The 19,863-nt window shown below is 54.2% G+C and overlaps 6 protein-coding genes across 6 annotated transcripts; 4 read left to right on the forward strand and 2 right to left on the reverse strand.

Moving 5' to 3' along the window:
• Positions 1–1,778: 1,778 nt before the first annotated feature.
• On the forward strand, positions 1,779–4,193 carry GLRG_04776 (polysaccharide deacetylase; the record flags this gene model as incomplete). The annotated part of the gene is made up of 3 exons (XM_008095461.1): positions 1,779–1,923; positions 1,989–2,387; positions 2,452–4,193. The coding sequence occupies 3 exons, from the start codon at positions 1,779–1,781 to the stop codon at positions 4,191–4,193; spliced, it is 2,286 nt and encodes a 761-aa protein (XP_008093652.1).
• A 432-nt stretch (positions 4,194–4,625) lies between these two features.
• On the reverse strand, positions 4,626–6,249 carry GLRG_04777 (NADH:flavin oxidoreductase/NADH oxidase; the record flags this gene model as incomplete). The annotated part of the gene is made up of 6 exons (XM_008095462.1): positions 4,626–5,138; positions 5,202–5,232; positions 5,303–5,375; positions 5,440–5,872; positions 5,942–6,010; positions 6,067–6,249. 6 exons carry the CDS (start codon positions 6,247–6,249, stop codon positions 4,626–4,628), a joined length of 1,302 nt encoding a protein of 433 aa, XP_008093653.1.
• Positions 6,250–7,057: 808 nt separating this feature from the next.
• GLRG_04778 (C6 zinc finger domain-containing protein) lies at positions 7,058–9,154 on the reverse strand (the record flags this gene model as incomplete). The annotated part of the gene is made up of 3 exons (XM_008095463.1): positions 7,058–8,846; positions 8,916–8,940; positions 9,004–9,154. 3 exons carry the CDS (start codon positions 9,152–9,154, stop codon positions 7,058–7,060), a joined length of 1,965 nt encoding a protein of 654 aa, XP_008093654.1.
• A 939-nt stretch (positions 9,155–10,093) lies between these two features.
• On the forward strand, positions 10,094–10,986 carry GLRG_04779 (bZIP transcription factor; the record flags this gene model as incomplete). Its single annotated transcript, XM_008095464.1, has 3 exons — positions 10,094–10,146; positions 10,169–10,452; positions 10,529–10,986. The coding sequence occupies 3 exons, from the start codon at positions 10,094–10,096 to the stop codon at positions 10,984–10,986; spliced, it is 795 nt and encodes a 264-aa protein (XP_008093655.1).
• A 4,360-nt stretch (positions 10,987–15,346) lies between these two features.
• Positions 15,347–17,172, forward strand: GLRG_04780 (CFEM domain-containing protein; the record flags this gene model as incomplete). Its single annotated transcript, XM_008095465.1, has 8 exons — positions 15,347–15,460; positions 15,533–15,668; positions 15,744–15,928; positions 15,988–16,024; positions 16,090–16,157; positions 16,231–16,613; positions 16,668–16,735; positions 16,820–17,172. 8 exons carry the CDS (start codon positions 15,347–15,349, stop codon positions 17,170–17,172), a joined length of 1,344 nt encoding a protein of 447 aa, XP_008093656.1.
• Positions 17,173–18,543: 1,371 nt separating this feature from the next.
• GLRG_04781 (uncharacterized protein) lies at positions 18,544–19,689 on the forward strand (the record flags this gene model as incomplete). The annotated part of the gene is made up of 2 exons (XM_008095466.1): positions 18,544–18,617; positions 18,669–19,689. The coding sequence occupies 2 exons, from the start codon at positions 18,544–18,546 to the stop codon at positions 19,687–19,689; spliced, it is 1,095 nt and encodes a 364-aa protein (XP_008093657.1).
• Positions 19,690–19,863: the final 174 nt, after the last annotated feature.

Here is a 19,863-nt window from a genome sequence, read left to right on the forward strand (position 1 = left end):
ATAGGCGTTTTATTACTATTATTATTACATAAGGATAGTACATAAAATACTAAGTATATAAATAAATAGAGCTGCTTTTTCTCTATATACTAATCTATATAATTTTACTTTTATATATAAAACACTATTATTTTATAAAGCTAAAGAAGTTAACTTTGGGGGGCTGGATTAGGCAATTTTGGGATTGAGCTACACTTTTGCTTACCCACTGTACGAAATAGCTAGCATTCCCTATGGGAACGAAATGCTGAGTAGCCGTTGTGCAATCTTCTACAACGACAAACACTACCCATGGCATCTAGACCCCAAAGATTTTCCAAAACTCTACCCAGGAGCTATTCAGACGTCTTCCTATCCGCAATGACGACTGGTGTTGACCTGGACAAGAAAGAAAAAACTGCTTTACATTTCCGGTTGTTGTTGTTGTTGTTGTTGTTGTTTGATTGTTCCTAGCACAATGACTGTTATCCCGCTATAAGTCTAACGCAGCACTCATACATCTCTACAGGATCATACGATCCAAGTCACCCTTGACCTTTTGGTCCGTAATTATCCAACTGCTAAGGCCAGGTATATCTACGCACAATATTCTGAATACGAGTTTGGTTAAAACGCTTCCTTCATTCCCTTGTTGGAATGCTTACTTCAAGGAGCTCACCATCAACCTTGGGACTCCATTTGCATCTATAGTCATGCCAAGCCCGAGCCTGGGCGCTGCATGCCGCGCCAACTGAAAGTCTAGAGTTTTTCAAGAGTTCAGGCCTCTACACCTACACGATTCTGACCCCGCAAAGCATCACCTAAAGTGTTTAGTTGTAACGCCATTTATCCCAAAGGAATATACCCATGTCAGGATGAGGCCTACGCTCGGGTCCCAAAGCAACCTCACTCAACGGCCTGCATGACTATTTTTTCTTTTTTTCTTTTCCTCCATTAAGATACTCAAAAGGAACCGCCGATCCATGTGCGGGGTGAATACGAACATACATCATGCATTTCTGCCTCTCGTTTCTCTTGTCCTTCTCGGTAACCTCGCCCAGCAAATGGGCATGAAAACCTGGTGCCGCCAAGCGTCGTATTCCAAGAATATGGATTGCTAGGGCCAAAAAACTTCCGCTAGCGCCATGGCAGCTCACATAAGCCTGGAGGATACTGAATCCACGTTGGAACGAGTGCTGATGAGGCGGACTATTGACGCATGACATTGTGAGGGGCCCTGGATCCCCTTGGGTCCCCGGCCCGGAATACCAGCGCAAGAATGCACCTCGCCGAAGAGCTGGATCTCGGGATAAAACATGGTACCGCTGGAGCGTCGAGTAGCGGTCAGCTCTGGTACCCGAAGCCGGTTAGCAGAACTTCCCCGCGAGCGACCTACTGTAAGCCAAAGCAAGGGGGAAGGAAATCGTTTGGCAATGCCAAGTGCGCACGGCATCAGGGACCAATTGGTGCCGCAGCGGCCCCGCCCGCGCCAACTGGATGGCATAATAATGTTACTGCTTGGCGACATCCTCACTGTGCCCCGGTGGCATGTTTCCAGCCAAGGGGCTTCTAGACCATATTGCAGAGAGTAAGCATCTATTCCAAGGGCATTGGGCAGTTTTCTTTTTTGGCGTGGCTGCTGTGCTCTGGATCCCATATAGGATGGAGGTGTTCCGCCTGTTGTCGCCGTTCGCATCTACCGTCTCTTCTGCTGGACAGGGGTTTGCCAAGGTCTCAAATTCCTCTACATCAAGCTTATCAGGTTGAAGACTGAGAGCACTGCCTTGAAAAACAAAGACATGCTGCACCTTAAAGTGCGGTCCCTGTTGGCAACGGCTTATACCGCAGTAGTTGCTGCTGCCGTATGCTCCTCCGACCTCCTGGTGGATGACTTGTCCAATTCCTTCTCAACAAACCGAAACAACCTCGGTTCTTGGACGTCAGGTAAGATTGCCCAATGCGTCGTCTCCAGCCGTCCTCACAAACTGGCAGTTGACCGACTTCAATAGACGATGGTAGCATGGCCAGCATCTCGGCGTCCGGGGGCATCCTTAGTTTCACCCCCAAGAGCGGAGCGTACTTTTACGAGACGCTTCCTTGCCAAGCGTTGCAGACCGACTCATACACGCACGTACAGCTCGACATCAAGGCACCCGTATCGGGTGCGGCGTTTACAACTGAGCTCAGCTGGGCTTCGAGCTGTTCGGCAACGACTACTACGAAAACAGCTTTCCGGGTCACCAGCCTTACCGGCGGATGGCAGACGCTCCGCATTCCACTGAGCAGCTTTACCGGGGCGAACCTCAACGCGGCCCTATCCGTTGTCATTGGGTCCTTCTCGTCTACGCAGCAGTGGCAATTGGATAAGGTGCAATTCGTCTGCGGCCAAACTACCACAACTTCTGCTGGTGAGTTTGGATTGAGTGGTCCTTACACGGTCTTCACTTCATTGATATTAACCATGTCCCACAGGCATTACGTCTACCCAGGCTCCCACCATTCCAGCATCATCCACCACGCCATCCGCACCTCCGTCGTCATGCTCACCGCTGCTGGTGGATGACTGGGCGTCGCAGTCACGCCTTAGCTTCCTGGCATACAACGCTCTCTTACTGCCGACGGGTGACGATGGGACGATGCAATCTGTGGTCGTAGACAACCACCACGTGACGTTGACGCCAAAGTCCACCTCATCGTACTTCTACTCCCAGGTAGGATGTGTAGATGCCACAAGGTACGGTGGCATATCGCTCTGGGTCAAGGCCCCGGCCGGGACGACGTTCAGAATCGAGTTATCTTCCAAGACGACGTGCGACGGCGCGGCGACGGCATCGTCGACCCAGACGACAGCTCAACTGGGCTGGACATTCGACGGAACCGAGAAGCTGTACAGCTTCTCCTGGTCAAAGTTCAGCGGGATCAACCTGACCAAGCTGAGATCCATCGTCATCTCAGCGCCCAACCAGCCGCTCAACTTGGGCCCCCTGGCATTCTACTGCGGCAGCACCCCGAGTGGCTGGATCGTGCCCTCAGCCTCAAGCCCGGCGGCGCCAACACAAACCGTGGAGGCACCAGCCGCTACGGCGTCGGCATTCATCGTCGATGCTTTTGATAGTCCGAGCACGAACTCGCTCGGGTTCTGGCACGGCGGCGAGGACCTCAGCCTCAGCTGGGGCCAAAACCGCCTCACCATCGTTGCCTCGGCTTCTGACTACGCCTTCACAACGCTTATGAGCAACGGCTGCCGAGACCTGCGCAGCCACAGCGGCTCGTACCTGCACATCGCCTACTCGGGCCACACCAGGTTCTCCGTCTCGTTGCAGCAGCACAACTCTCAGTGCAACTCGGGAGTCGCGCCGTACCCCGAGACAAGGGACAGCCTCGAGGCAGGCCGGTACGCTACGGGGAACGACATATATATACCCATCTCGCACTTTGACATCAACCTACAGCGCGTCAGCAGCGTCGCCATCAGAGGCATGTACAGTTCCGAGCCCGTGATCCTCAGCAAGATTGAGATGGTCCCCTCGATCCCCTCTGGAGTGAGCATACCTCGCAAGCTGCCTTCTGGCACCCTCGTATTCTCCTGCACCCGGCCCAACTCGTTCGCGTTCGGTATCGACGACGGCAACCCGAGGTACGCGGCCCGGCTGGCGGAGATGATCCGCGAGGCGGGCATCAAGGTGACCTTCTTCGCCGTCGGCGCGGTGCTCGAGAACAACGCCACGGGCATGGCGGACCTCTACCGGCAGCTGCGGAGCGAGGGCCACCAGATCGCGCTGCACTCGTACACGCACCCGCGGATGGAGGGGCTCGCGAGCACCGCGAGCATCGACTGGGAGTACAACGAGGACTACCGGGTGATGACGGGCATCTTTGGCGAGAAGTCCAACTACTTCCGGCCACCCTACGGCGTCGAGGGCGCGCGCATGCGGCAGCGCTGGGCGGCCGCCTCGGGGGCGGCCAAGGCGTACCTGATCAACTGGAGCGTCGACGTCCAGGACTGGCTGTGGGCCGAGACGAGCACGCCGGAGAAGCAAGTCGACGCCTTCAAGGCCGACGTCGCCAAGGGGGGCAACCTCGTCGTCATGCACTTTTCCTACAACTCGACGGTCAACTACTTCCCCGAGTTCATCAGGCAGGCCAAGGCGACCGGCAAGCAAATCATGCGAATCGACCAGTGCATGGAGGACCCGAACGCGCCGCCGCTTTGAAATGCAGAAGCGGCGTCTGGAGGTGGAGAGCCGGACATGAGAGACTGCGATGAGCGCGGTTCTCTATTTACCCCCTCTATGGGTAGAGTAGATATATTTAGGGCTCAGGTGGCTGTGTTTCCACGCAGTATCTACTGAATCTCCCCATTAATGATACAATATACCGCACACGACCATGTTTTGTAGTCAGGAACTGTGTTGATTGCCACTGGGTTTATGCCTCGAATGCAATTATGCATATTCCAAGCTCGTGTCGTTCGGAGCACCTGTGATGCTGAAATATACGGGGGACGCTGCTCGGATCTTTGAGGAACAGTCCGATGATCATGTATATATACTCATGTCACTTTACTCGGTTCTAATGTGTATGCGTGCCGCATCATTCTCGTTAGGCTAAAACAACAGTTCCCCCATACCTCCTACACCGCCACCTCAAAGCTTTCCGATGAGCTCGGGGATGTCGGTAACAGCCTCGCTGCTCTTCTTGCCTCTGCCACCGAAGCCCCAGCGGATCTGGTTGGGCATGCTGATCTGCAGGCCGAGCTCGTCCGCCCAGCTGAAGACCAGGCCGGGGTTCTTCTGGAACCCGCGGCCGACGAAGACGAAGTCGAGGCCGTCCTTCTCCAGCAGGTCGTTGGCGAGCTTGGCGTTCTCGATGGCGCCGACGGAGCTGACGGCCATCTTGCTGCCGACGGCCTGCTTGACCTTGACGGCGAAGGGGGCCTGGTACGCCGGCGCGACGTGCGGGTGCTGGCGCTCGTGGTTGCCGCCGGTGCTCACGTCCAGGAGGTCGACGCCCCGCTCCGCGAGCAGGGGGGCGAGCCGGACGGTGTCGTCGCCGGTCCAGGACTCGGGCATGTCCTTCTGCTCCTCCAGCCAGTCGGTGGCGCTGATGCGGAGGAAGAGGGGCATGTCCTCGGGAATGATGGCGCGGGTTTGTTCGACCTGTGCTCTAGGTTAGTGTGTGACTGGAGGGCTTGCATGCGTTGTCTTCTTGTCAAGACTTACCATCTCCAATGTCAGCCTGACTCGGTTCTCCCTTGATTGATACAAATGTCAGCAGCTTCATCCAGGCGATGCTTCTAGGGGTCCAGGGTACGGAAACTTACCAGCTTCCACCATACTTGTCGGTCCGCTTGTTGCTAACAGGCGAGAGGAACTCGTGGAGAAGGTAGCCGTGCGCTGCGATGTGATTGTGAGCACCAGTAACGTGCAACATTCTGGAAGGACGAGCCTCGCAACTTACCATTGTGGATCTCAATCGCGTCGAACCCGGCCTTCAAGGCCCTGCGAACAGCGTCCGCAAAAGCTGCCTTGAACTCGTCAATGTCCTGGATCGTCATCTCTTTCGGGCTGGCGTGATGCTCGTTCCAGGCCACGGCGCTGGGGGCGTGCACATCGTCTGGCCAGCCGTTAAGCTCCTTGCCGGCGACGGCGCCGGAGCTCAGCCACGGGGCGACGGTGCTGGCCTTGCGGCCGGCGTGGGCGAGCTGGATCATGATCTTCTGGCTCTGGCTGTGGGCGAACTCGACGACCTTGCGCAGGGGCTCGATCTGGCTATCCTTCCAGAGGCCGACGTCCTCGGGAGTGATGCGGCCGCGGGGCTGGACCGCCGTGGCCTCGACGCAGGCGATGCCCGGGCCGCGCTGGATGATTCCTCCCATGTGGGTTTCATGCCACTTTCCAAGGGGCGGGGGGATTAGCAAGGCGTCATGTCATGCGTTTTGAGTGTGCCGCGGTCGGCTTACCATCGTGTAGTGGCCATCCTGGGCCGAGTACTGGCACAGCGGGCTCAGCCCGATGCGGTTTTGGAGGACCTGAGACGGGTTAGCGCAAGTTTGGAGCTAATAACCGTTGTCTCAACGCGACATACCAAGCCTCGCAGTTTGAGGGGGCGGAAGAGCTTGGGAACATGCTTCTGACCCTCGGGCAGCAGAGCGGTGCCTGCTGGCGGGTCTTGCTTGGGTGTGAAGTACGGAACGCCTGGGGCCGGCTCGTTAACGTAGCCATGCAGGGTTTCCGCCTTCCTGTGGATGTTGTGATGTGTCGTTGACATTGCGGATGTTTTTGAAAGTGTGGTCAGTCCTTGAAAGTTGTCTTGAACTAGATGATAAGGGTTGGGTGTTAATGAGAGCAAGTATTTAGTTGTAAGACGTTTATATGCACGTGTCGCCGTCGACTTACAAGACGCTGGATTTCCCGTCGATAAACGCGCAACTTGAACAGGGAAACACGCAGCCGAGTGTAATAAATCAGATCATTGGACTAGAATCGTCACTGATTGATAATCCAGCGTTGCATAGAATCTTGCAAGGCCATCGTTCACGTCATTATTATCGCTAGTTTAATCCCTCATTGGCTAGACATCGTCTAGCTGCTCCATCAACATTTCCCGACCGCTCTCTACCTCTCCAAACACTGAAGCTTCTCGAAAGAGCGGCACCCCTTTCATTCGGGCTAAAGAGATAGAAGCTCCGCTAGACCCACGTGGAGAGGGGGTTTGGGCTCCGTTAGGACGGAAGATAGATCCCCGCGGAACTCGTGTCCGGGGCTTAAGGTGTGGTTTTCAGTTACGAGGTTCCATGCTGCTGTGTTTCTTTCTAGAAATATTCCATTATGGCGTCGGCTATCGGACATTATGCTTACAGCATGTTAGGGTATGGTATTATTTGTACCTTGTATACGTACTTCAGTGTCCGAGGCTCAAGGGGAGGGATATATTCCCCCAGAGGACTATATGTATAGTTGCGTATGAGTTGATTCACGTTCTCGGGCCCTATTCAAGAGACGGAAATGCCCTTGGAAGCCACATGGCTCGCCTCCGTCCATCGCAGCATTTTCGACTTGGCAAAGCTAAGCCAAGCTCACGTCCTCGAAGTTGCATCGTCCCATATCGCACCGCTCATCATGAAACCCGGCACGCTCAGCGGCCGCGTCTTCCACTCCAACCCCTCGGCCTCGCCCTTGAACTCGGCCGTCTCCTCAACGAGGTCCCATCTGCCCGTCGCCTCGTCCTTCTTGAGCGAGCGGAAGATGATGGTCTCCCCGGCGTCCTCGAAGACGAACTCCCGCCGGCACAGCCGCCGCCACTGCTCCGCCGGCGTTCCCTCGCGCGCGTTCTCCGCCTCCAGCTCCCGGTTCTTCCGCAGCACCGCCAGGAACGCCACGCTGTCCCACAGCCCCTCGCGCCTCGGGTACGTCTCGAGGATCCGCGTCGAGTTGTCCCGCACGAGCGGGTCGCGGCACGTCATGGCCACGATGGTCAGCTGCCACGCGAGCCCAAAGTCCATCGAGAAGAAGTGCGCGGCCGACTTGATGTCCTTCTGCTGCTCGCGGAGGAGTATCTCCACCACGTCGTTGACCTCGCGGCAGTGCGGCGTCATGGACGCGATGACCGCCTCGTCGGCGTATCTCGGGAAGAAGCTGTACAGAAGCATGACGAGGTAGTGCATCCTCAGGTGCAGCACTCTTAGGTACTCCTTTCTGGGCGCGTTGGGGTCGGACAGCGTCCTGTTGTACAGCGGCTCGAAGGATTGCCGCCACTGCTGCAGGTTCGCGACGGACTTCTCGCAGTACGCCAGCAGCTCCGGCTGGCTCTGTACCAGCTCCAGGACCCGGTCGATGTCTTGCTCGTCCTTGATGTCGCTAAACTTGACATCATCGACGACGCTGAGAAGCAGGGGGGCCAGCTTGGCAATCCGTGCTTGACAGGTCCTCCACCACGTGTTCGCGTCGTCGGCGTCGTTGAATACCTCGGGCATGTCCTTTCTCCAGTCCCCGGGGTCCGTATAGCGCTGGATCTGCATGTTGTACGTCTCGATCGTGTGCCCGCGGGCTTTGAGGCCCTGGGTGAGTTCGTAGGCGGGCGAGCGGCTCGACGCGACGCGGCCGCTGAGGACCGTGCGGCTTTGCACGTCGAGCTGGGTGTACATCTCCAAGACCTCGGTGACGAGCTGCCTCGGGTCTGGTGCGAGGTTCCAGATCAGCTGTTCCGAGTCTTCGCTGATCAAGAGCTCGTGCAGCATCATGAAGCCGAACTTGACATGCTGAAGTGCCGAGTGCCGGTTGCCGCGCAGGGCCTCAAAGGCCACGAAAAGGATGGACAGCAGCACCGCCTCCTGGATGCTGGCCGTCTGGAAGTCGGCCTGGCCCTGGAGCCGCAGCGCCTTGCAGTAGTGGACGATGGCGTTCTGATAATGCGGGCTCTGCAACAGGCTGGCGACGTTGTGGAAGTTCCTCGCAACGACGTAGGAGCCATTCGAGGAGAGCGCTCTGCTGATGGCGCCGATGCTGATGGCCGCGTGCCGCAGCGCGGGGTTCTGGCGGCTGAGCTGGGGTATCGTCGTTGTCCACAGCTTCGTCCTCGAGAAGGACGCGCCGCCGAGCGAACTGCGCACCAGCTCGTTCCAGTCGTTGAAGTAGACGCTCTGCAAGTCGGTGGTGAAGTCGAGTGTGTTCACGTTGGGCTCCCTGATAAGCCCGCGCGGACTGCCCGGACGGCATGGGTTCTCCGGGTTCAGCCTCTCGACGTCCTTAGTGAGGGCCCGACTTCTGTTCTTGCGCGGTTTTGCAACATATCCATCGCAGACACCGCGGGTCTTGAGGCAGTTCATGCAATGCGGCTTGGCTTCATCGCATTTGATGTGCCGTTTCCTAAAGGGGTAAGGATTTAAACAACGTCAACGAGCGGCGGCATGTTTGTAAGTCTGGTGAGCAACTCACTTGCCTGCTGAGCGTGAGCAGCGTACTAAATGTACACATCATCAGGGGCACTAACAGGTAACACAGCCTGTCCTCACTTTAGGGGTACTGGTGCGGGTATGTCGAGGGCGGTTGGCGAGGGTGCGTTTGCCAGTACCGTTCTCGCTCTCGAGAGATGCCTCGGAGCGAGCAGCGATCCCTGGGGACAAGGTAGAGGCGGCTGATGTCGACACCGCATCTACAGGAAGACCGGGATCCATATCGGGCATCGTCCGAGCGTAACTGGGTCTAGGCAGGGCAAGCTTTCGGCCGTTATGTATGGCTCACGCTTGCGTTTGGCTCCCTCCTGCAGCTGGGTGCCGCCGACGGATTCAAACTAAGCGAAGCCAATGGGGGCCCCAAGATAACAACGTCAGATTCCCGTTTGGGCAGTCCTGCAGGATTACAGTCCCGTCGTCAGGAAGATCCGACTGCGGCGATGCCAACAGTGAAATATGGTATCAGGGGTGTGAGTATGTGCCGAAGTGAACTAGCTGTTTCTTGACGATCCGATGTATGACTTCTTCTCCAGGTCAACTCCAACGACAAAGCAGCGCCATTTGTCATCAATTTGGCCCCAAGCTGGAGGGGTCATACCATAGGCTCTTGGGGAGTGATCACGCGGCGGGCGCATGTTGATCCTGGATTATACGATGGGATGGTCTTGATGCATATGAAAGTTGTGCAAAGCCACCGTCTCTTATGCAACCCCCCTTTGATGCTTATCTGCAAAGAGTCTTATCCTTGTATTTCAAGCCATTCGCCGAGCCAGAGTACATACTTGTACAATAGTACATACCTGTACAGTATGACGTTTGCCCTGCTTTTGTGTAGGTAATGTACCTACACTATTCAGTCTGACTTGCATGCTCCGACTTGAGGTTAGCTCGTTTTAGTCTATGCAGCCGTCGTACAGTAAACCCACCAGCCAGCGGGCGTTTCTTCTCCCTCCCTTTGCCTCTCTGTCTGTCAAGGTTCATATGTGGCATCTCGCAAAGTCCATATAACACGCCGGTCCCCGCATCCCATCTTCTCCCGTCTTTCTCTCTTCACGCAACGACTCTCGCTTCTGTCGAGAACCCCCCCCCCCCCCCCTTCTTCAATCTTTGAATTGCCAACTACTGGCCCCCTAGTTAACGGGGCCGCTACACTCTGCAACAATGCCGGGCGCAACTGCAACAGCAACCAGCGCCGCGCGCAAGACCGCCGCAATGTACTTCAAGCCTGCCCAGCAGGCTGTCGCATTGGCCGCAAGATAGTTCCAATCTCCCCGACGAGGCCAGCCTGATACATGACCTCCAGCAGTATCAAACCCAGCAACAGCAGCCGCTATCGCAGTTGTCGTCGCCGGACGTTGGCCTCCCGGGTACGGATTTCGGGCTCTTCGGGCCAGAATCCGTCCACGATCCTAGCCTCGCTTTTCTTGATCCGTCACCTTGGGACACGCTGCCGTGGACGTCGGCCGCTTCTGCGACGCCTCACGTCGGTGCCAGTCCCCTCGACAACTCGATTGGTCAACGTAAGACTGGCCCTGCTCTTCACATATCGCACCCCAGATGAGTCAAGCCTCGGGTTGCTAACTATATATCCTCCAGCGTTCCCATTCATCGACACCCCACCACCAGACCTCTTTGACACATTCTCCGACCTCTTTGACACATTCTCCGACCCCTTTCTCTCGGTCCAGCTGGATCCTACCTTCGGGTCCAGCGATAACTCCAACTCCAACAGCCCCAACCAGCCTCCGCCCCTGGACATGTCAGTGTACGCTACTGTTCCCTCGGGGGCCCCCAAATCCCACCGCTCTTCTCCCAACTCGGACGGCCGCGACTCCGAGATGGCGACGCCCCACGCCGATAAAGTCCTCCGCCGGCAGCGGAACACCATCGCCGCGCGCAAGTACAGACAAAAGAAAGTCGACCGCATCGATGAGCTCGAGAGCTTGCTCAAGGAAATGACGCGCGAAAGGGACGACTTACGTATTCGTCTCGCTCGTCAGGAGGCCGAGACCGAGGCTCTGAAGAGCATTATGGAAAGGGACGCGAAGAAATAACCTTGGGGCTAGCTTCAACTAGGGTTTATTTGTGTTTCGAATCGACGAGGGATGGTTCTGGTCAGACGGCGTCGGCTGGTAGGTGAACCAACTGGCTCCATCTTCCGAGGAGCGCGAGTGTTCACCATCTTTCCGGCGCCGTCTTCAAGTCGTAGTCTTTTGAATGAAATGGTTCTCAATCACTTACTTGCCTTGCATCCAATGTGAAAATGTGCTGCCGGCATGCATCACATACTGGTTAGTGTCATCTTATGGACGGACAACGGGAGATGAGCTACTATATATACCAGTCCCATGCCACGTTTGTTGCACCATGATCTAGAGTTGATCACATATGGCTCATCCATCATACAACTTCCTTTTTCCACAAGTTCCTGAGGGGTAAATGGTTTCTGCTGGTGCCGCTGGATCACTATAAGCCTGTAGGGTCTCAGTACACTCACGACCACGGATTGCCCATCCGGCGGACCCAAAATTCGGGCCAAGCTTCAAGACAGAACCTTAATCTTCAGTTGGTCACTGATTGACCAGCCAGGATCCCACCTACTTGTCTCCTCCCTAGCTCTGCGTCCCTCGAAAACAGCGAGAGGGGGGAGAGCGTTGGCGCGTGCTCGGGAGGGCCAGTGAGGTGCTTGGAATCCCAGACAATGCCACTCTTCAAACGCACGAATCCCTGCTAGCGCGGATGAATCATCGTGAGCAACTTCTTGGCGTCCAATCCGGATCTGACCACCAAAAGCCACGCGGGCCAGTCGCGTAACGCCTTTGCCCGTTTGCGGTGGAGCTTCTGCGGACACTTTGACCGACCGTCCGTCACTCCGACGGCACTAGTAGAGCACAGCGGGGTCCCCGATCCTCCTTTGTTGCATGTATGGGACTATGAGAGCTTCTTGAGCCAGTTGAGGTGCACTATGTAGATAGGCGAGGACTCTTGCCTTGCATAGCTTTACATAATTCATCATAATATCGGCTGTACTGGTCTCGACATAATCCCCATCCTCCCCCATTGATTTCAGACGGCAATGCATGTCAACGCGCTGCCTATTCTAAGGTAGTTGGTAAACTTTGATACAAAAGTTTCAGCACTAAGCCGCTCTTCCCTACATCACGCTGCAAGACACTATTTAGGCTTCGGTTGATATCTAATAGACGGATGGTATCACATCCAAAATCAGCACAAGTCCTATGGAAATATTCATGCCCCCCACCAGCTGTTTTATTGGCGCATTGCGGAGTGGTATAGCAAAACCCGTCAACGTATAGGACGAAGGCTCCATCATTGTTCTTCCTGTTACATTGCTGAATGGGTAGCCTGTTGAGAGACCATAGGCAGTCCTGCACGATTTGCGCAGGCGCTAGATTAGTTAATTCTGGAAACATAAAAGCGACTGCAGAACTTGGGGAAAGATAGGTAACGGACGCTATAATTGAGTCTATTAGGGTACAAAAAGTATGCATTGGATGTTTCATTTCAGGCCCATTGGAGCTGTTCTAGAGCAACTCTCTATTAACAACTCAAGGCTCGTATTTAACAGGTGTCGCGATGCCTTCATCGGCATTCCCTCCAGAGTCCGGAGAAACTATTGCTCCGGTCTTCTCGGTCCCCTATCGGTTGACCCACTCGTAGATCCGTTCTTCTTCGAGTCGGGCCGAACGATCTCACCCGTAGATAGTCCAGCCGTTTTCCCATGTTCTTTTCTACCCGAAAAGTGCATCTACGACAACAGGGGAACAAGAAACAAAGGATGTCGTAGGAGGAACTCCGAAAGAGCAACAGAAGCGTCAGGTAAGGTTGCTAGCAGGTTTAGAAGATGCCATCGTCATGTCATAGAAAGGTTACTACTTCTAGGCCGGTAGGGTGAGCCAGACGATCAGTAATCATATAGCCTCGTGACCCTCCTGGTTAGAATCGGGGGTCAAGGGAAGCAGACACCTGTGTCGCAGTAAAAAGTCAACTGTTGCAACTTGCACCCCATTCTTCCTACCAGACTCGCATGCTACAGAGCCCGGTGAAACAAGATGGATGAGCTAGGTTTACGAAAATACCCCCAAGGGGAAGATGCCGTGATGGCAAAATGCTGCCTTGATTTGTGGAGGCAACTAAGCTAAGCTGATTTGTGGAATATTGAGGCGGTAAAACATGTATAAGATTGCAAAGTCTCCCGACCTAACCCACACCCCCCTCCCCCCTGCTAACCCGACGTAGGCCCACTCCACTGCGTAACCGAAACTCTATTGAAAAGGGGGTCACTCCGTATCATGGGTAAGTATAAACTCCCTAGCAGGTAGTGTGGAGTTGTGACCCACGTACGAGAGATTCTCACTGGCCAGAATTAAGATAGATGTGCACAAGAAGCTCAAAGTACCGTCGCTGGGATAATTAAAAAAAGCACGGCCACATTTACCTGACGAGGGGGTTAAACTTTGGCCCGATACCGTAGTACGTCAGGTCAGGTCCAAGGGTCCGTCGGCTGCCGTCTGATCAATGGTATGGATATGCTTCCAAGATCTATAGATACAGCCGAGGGGTTGTGGTTAGGGGGTCAGGGTCAGGATTAGTGGTTAGGATTATCCGTAGTGTATAGCTTCTTTATTCTTTCTTCTTTCTTTGGGGGCTGGCTAGAAGGAAATAAGGGTTAATCCTGGATCGATCTGAGAACAATCTAAGATTAATATCGGTACGGAATACAAGTGGGCCTACGTCAGGTCGGCTAGAGGGGTATATCAGGTGAGCTGGACATAGTATGCGTGGAATCTGCGTTTCGAGCTTCTTCAAATTCTCCCCCTCTAGCCAATAAGCCTGATATAAACAGGAGACAGGCTTGATAGAACAGACTAGTGCAATTCTATGGCGATAGCAACTAGTGACAACGTAACGTGTATTTCATAGCCCGAGGTTTCACGGCGGACTTTGTTACAAATCTGGTTCACAAACCTTACGTCTAACACGATACTGTTGGTATCACATGGAGATCGATATGGTAGCAGCAATAGTGCATATTGATTATTGGTGCTGAAAGTGTTGATGATTAGACAGAAGGGGAAAGTGACTGCGGCCGTGGATATCCATGGTGTGAGTGAGCGGCCGAGGAGTATCACGTGCGAAAAGCACGTAATCTCGGATCGGCTCCGCCTGTTGATATCCTGACAGATACGGATACAGAGAGAGCTTATCCGTAGGTAGCTTAGTTGGAAATAAAGCCTAGTGGCTGTATGGGCTCTAGACATGCAGGTACTCAAAACGTAGGGGTGAAACAAAGTGGTATTCCGCGACTATCTTTCCGAACAGAAAGTTCTGGCTGACATACGCTGATTACGATGATTACGTTTTCGGAGATATTTGCTTGAGTCAGTTTGTTTCCATCGCACAACGACCGCTACCCGAGGTCCGAATACCCGACCCGATGACCTTTGTTCCTCTGTGCTGAGTCATGGGATGTCGTACGGTCGGTCAGGTAACATTGTTGGTCCAACACTAGTAAGATATATAGTAAAAGGACGGGTAGTAGTAGCCCCTCTTCCCTTCGGAGGCTAGGAGAGGGGAGCCAGATCAACGCAGGTTTGCCGCCGGCAGAGCTACATACCTAGTACACACGCTACATACTGCGTACGCGGCCCCCCCAATCTTCCTGCCAGTATCCGTAGTCGCGCTCCAGATGGCAGAACCTGGACCCATCGTGGGCCCGATAGTCTGCCCCAACCACCATCGTGAGAAGTCCATGATCCAGAATTCCAAGACGAACACGCACTGCCGCGGGGAATCGCCCCGGACAAACAATTTGCGGAGAGATGCTTTGCCCGTGCGTAGCAGGGTCTGCGAGTAGGGTGGGTGGTAGGATTGCCCGGTTCGTTGCGCGGCCACGTTTTCCATCACGACCCGGGAACCTGGCTCCGGGCTCCTGGCTCCGGGCTCCGACTGGGCGGTTGATCTAACCAGATTCTGATGCCATTGACTCGTGGGCGCATCACAACCCGGTGTGCGATACCTGCGGCCCCCGGCAATGCCCACTGTGTCAAAAGTCCAATGTCTCTTCATTGGGGTGATGGGTGATAGGTCTACACCCAGGATTGAACGGAATGCCGATATATCATTGGCTAGAAAGATAACCGAGTCAAGAACATCTTGGCCTGGAGCAAACTGGGTAATTAATGTAGCAGTGCAACTGGGATAATGTAAATGCCAGCACCTGCCCACTAGTGATCTCTCTTTTCTCAGACCCAGATCCTGATTTCATACTAGTCTTCCTTCAGACACCTCCCCGATCCTGCACAACATATAAGAACATGAGAGCGTAGAGAGAACCCCCCCCCCCCAGTCGACTTTGTTGGAAGACCCCTTCCGCGCCCTATTGTTCTCGACATGGCCGCAACAGCTCGGTTCCTCGCCCTGCTCGCCTGCCTCCTCGGGCTGGCGAGCTTCGTCTGCGCGTCGACGGTGACACCGCTAAACATTACAGCCCTCCCCGGCTGTGCTGTGAGTGAAGAACGTTCCTGGGAGAACCGGCTTTCAGACCACTGAGTGGCACCTGCTTACCCGCGCGCATAGACCACTTGCATATTGCAAGAGATGGGACGATCCGATTGCGGCTTTGCCAACCAGACATGTCTCTGCGCCAACGAGGCCTACAACGACCTCGTCACAACGTGCGTTATCGCAAACTGCACAATCAAGCAGCAGCTCGGTGGGTGAAAGAGAAGAGTGGTGGGGGTCGTGTCAGCAGTTCTGCTAACCGCTGTTTGCCTGTCCTTTTTTACAGTAACCAAGAACCAGACCCTGGCGGCCTGCGGGAAGTTATCAGTAGACCAAACAGACACCACCCTCAAGGTGCTGCGCGTAACCCTCTTTATCCTCCCAACCTTCTTCATTGGCGTACGCTTAACAGGCAAACTCATGAAACTCTCGACATGGGGCTGGGACGACATAACCATCCTTGCTGCCTATGTATAGCCCCCCTCCTCCTTGTACTACTTTTAAACAGTAGCTAACTAGTCTCCTCACAGGTCATCCTCGTAGGCTTCATGCCAGCAAACTTTGCTAGTAAGTCGTACCAACAAGTAATAATCTAGTCTATACACCAGAAGACTAAGACATGTTATATATAGTTACACAGGCCGGCGCAGGAAGAGACATGTGGACGCTCACTCCTACCCAGATCTCCCAGGTTCTTCTAGTAAGGTCTTCCCCTCTCCCCGTGTCTACTATACTAGACAGAAAGCTAACAATATGAGGGGAGGGGGTAACAGATTATATATATCTTTAACCTACTCTACTTTACCTGCCTGTCGCTTATCAAAGCCTCCCTTATCCTAATGTACCTACGCATCTTCCCTGACCAGAAGATCAGGAAGATCCTGTGGGCTACACTGGCGTTGAATATTGCGCTCTGGACTGGCTACCTGGGCCCGGCCATCTTCGTCTGCAGCCCTATCAGCTTCTTCTGGGACGGCTGGATGCAGGAGTCAGAGGGCCAGTGTATTAACTACCACGCTACGTCTATATCGTATGCCGTCTTCCAGCTTCTGCTTGACGTTATCCTGCTTGTGACCCCAGCAACACAGATCTGGGGCCTCAACATGGGCCTCAAGAAGAAGATTGGCGTGTACCTCATCTTTGGCGCTGGCATTTTGTAAGCGCAGACCCCGACCCCCTCCCCCTTCTGTTGCTAACCAAAGAGCAATAGCCTCACAGCCGTCGGTGCTTACCGGATCAGAACGCTTGCCGATTTCGCGACGTCTACCAACCCCACAGGTATGTTGGATCTCTCCTCCTGCACCAGATTCACGCGCCCCGTCGATTACCAGGATCCTGACTAAAACCGCGCCCACTTCAAAGTCAACACGTACGAATCCGCCGTCTGGTCCAACGTCGAGCTCTGCACGGGGGTATTCGTGGCCTGTCTCCCTTCCACGCAACAGCTCTGGAAGAGGATGGTCCCGAAAGTGGCCAACTTGACAAACGCCGGTTCCAAAGCGGCGGCCTCAAAGGCCTCGAACCACGGGTCCAATTCCTGGGGGACGGGGGGCTACATCAAGAGGCACCCGGCCGAAAATAAATCCTGGATGACACGCATGGTGGAGGAGACCAACAACGACATCCCCCTCCGTGAGCACCGCAGCGTAAGCGCCGTGAGCCTAGTGGAATCCCCAGACCGTCCTGATAGGTCACTGCATTCCAGCGAGGTATAGACCGCACCCCCATGGGAACGGGGGAGGGTCGGAGGATGGAAGGGACCAATGGTGCGCAGACCCTAGCTCACACTCACCCACTGGCTCACGCTCAAAGCAGCGTCAGTGGGTGAGCCTCTAGAGAGCTTCAAACACAGAATCCGTGAAATAGAGTGCCATATCGAGCCTCTCAGCCCCCTTGAGGTGCATGTTTGGTCCTGACTCGTTGGGGTGCGTTGAAGTCAACGCTTCGGTAGCTAGCTGTAGGGAAGTTGTCGGGATATCGACTCGTGGAGTAGAGCCGATCCGAGGTCTCGTGTAGAAGCACGTGTCCCTTGTTAGTAGCTCACTTACACTAGAGATGCTGACAGCGGTAGTCACTTTCCCCCTTTTCTTACTAATAGTTAATACATCTTATGACTACTACCTAATCAATTGACCTGTGACACTAACAGAATCTTCTCCAAGATTTTGACACACCGTTTCTGAAGGCCATGCGACTCTGTTCAGGACGAGTAGATTCCAGCAGCGCAAAGTACCTGTTGGCTTGTTCGTGCTGCTGGCTTCCGTCGAATGAGATGTTATCTCGGGTGTCCCCCCGGCAAGCCAGCCCTATTTCCGTTTATATTAATTTTCAATTTCTAAATTACATCTTGGCATCGAAGCAGATAGGAGATCCTTAATGAATGCTCTTCCCGGTGAACCACTAATTATTGGCTGGTTAAGTTAACATAGCGGTGTACAGAAAACCTTCATATCATGCATATCCTCGGTCAATCTCGTACACATTCAAGAAAACGTTGAACTCGGGCGGCCTCTGTCAGGAACAGATCCAGAACCTGCCAATAGAGACAAGCAAGCTCAGTATCGAGTGCCCAGCTGTTTACGCCAGGCGCAAATGCGAGGGCAACACATACCGCAACGACGTGGGGAACGATTGGCCACTAATTTGGTTGCAGCGGCGGACAGCCTGCATGGAAACTGCATTCATCGTCTGCAAGTCCAACGCAATCTCCCCACGCAGGATATCAAGGGCCAATGAAGGGCTTTCTAACTTTCCAAGACGTGTGTTTGTTGTTGTCTGAACCAACACTTATCGAATCTAGCGATACCTCTGCAGGAAGCTGCACGAGCCACTGCACTTCAATGTTGTAATCACAGCGGGTGAGGCTTTGGATGCATCCGACAAGCGCCTTGCTGCCCAAAACAAACAGTCCAAGACTGTCGCGCGTGGTTACCACTGATTCGTTCGCCTATGCAAGGATAAAGCAGTCAACTTTTGGGGCAACCAAAAACAGGGCAGTACATGTAAGAACGTGCGATTTCTTATAAAGCTCTGTTGGAGCCTGCCAACGGAATTCGGACATAGACAGCAGAAAGCTATTGCCAAGCATGGAGACAATCAAGATGAGGCTGCCATCGGAAGCCTCAGAATATTGTACCCCCGAAGTTGGACCAAAAGTGTCGTAAGTTGCAACGCCTTTCAGCGTACGGTTATGTGCTAAAGTAGTTTCAAGCCCTTATGCAAGCCCCAGCTGCAAGGTCTACTTCAAGGGCGGGCAGCCGTTTACAGTCCCACGCGATCTACTATGCGAAGGACTCGAGAGGATTCGCTACAGCTCGAACGAGATACACCTCGGGAATGTGCCGGATGAAGTAGGCCATGCGGTCATCCACTACCTCCACACTGGCAGATGGCAAACCCTCGACGATGCAGATTTGCCCGATGCAGCGAGATTTTCGAAACGACTCGAAGTCAGCTTACGCGTATACGGCACGGCGCAAACCTACAACCTGCCAGGCTTGGCGGAGCTCTCTAAGCAGAAGATGTCTCAATACGCCGGGGCATTGCCTGCTTTGCAGGTTCTTGTATTAGCCTCCGATGCGTGCCAACTCTTGGGTGAGGGTGACCCCTGGTTCCCTACCTTCATCAAGCTGCGTGTTGAGGAGCTATTTCGAGACGCCTCGCCGCAGGACAAAACACGCTTCCTGACGTGTTTTGACACGGCGACGCCATACTCCAAGATGCTCGTCAAACTCATCGTTGAGATATGTTGCAACAATTCGGCCCCTTTCTATGCCGCATCCCAGCCTACGCCTCCGGCCGAACCGGAACTACTGGAACCGTTCGTCCCCCAGGAAGTCTGTAAGAAATGCTACTGGAATAGCAAGAAGAAAAAGATGAGAAAGCAAAACGAACATGTTTCGAAAGAGGAAGTCCCTCCGGAAGAGGAAGTCCCTCCGATGGTCATCGCCGCAGAGCCAGAACCAATGCCAGTACCAGAGGAATATCCACCTTCACCGGAGCCATGCACGCCGATGCCGGAGCCATGTACGCCGATGCCAGAGCCAGAAATAGAGCCAGAAACAAAGGAATACACACTGGAGGCAGAGCCAGAACCAGCGGTGGAAACAGCGTCAGACCCGCCGGCGGCTCCTGTTGAGGACTGGCTGAGAACCATTCCCAATCCGGACACGAAGAAGAAGAAGAAGAAGAAGAAGAATAAGACGGCCCCTACTGCAGATGACGAATGTTAAAACTTTCCAAGCTATCGTATCGCACTGGAGTTCAAGGAGCACCAACGACAGCACCCGGGCGTACTAGCAGAAATGGGATGCGTGTCAGCTGACGCGAGGGTTTCCTTATTGTATTGGCTTTCAGCAACAGCAACGACGACTCTCGCTCATGGACTTTCTCTCCTTTATTTCCGT

Source organism: Colletotrichum graminicola, assembly GCF_000149035.1.
Source record: "Colletotrichum graminicola M1.001 genomic scaffold supercont1.15, whole genome shotgun sequence".
Lineage (NCBI taxonomy): Eukaryota > Fungi > Ascomycota > Sordariomycetes > Glomerellales > Glomerellaceae > Colletotrichum > Colletotrichum graminicola.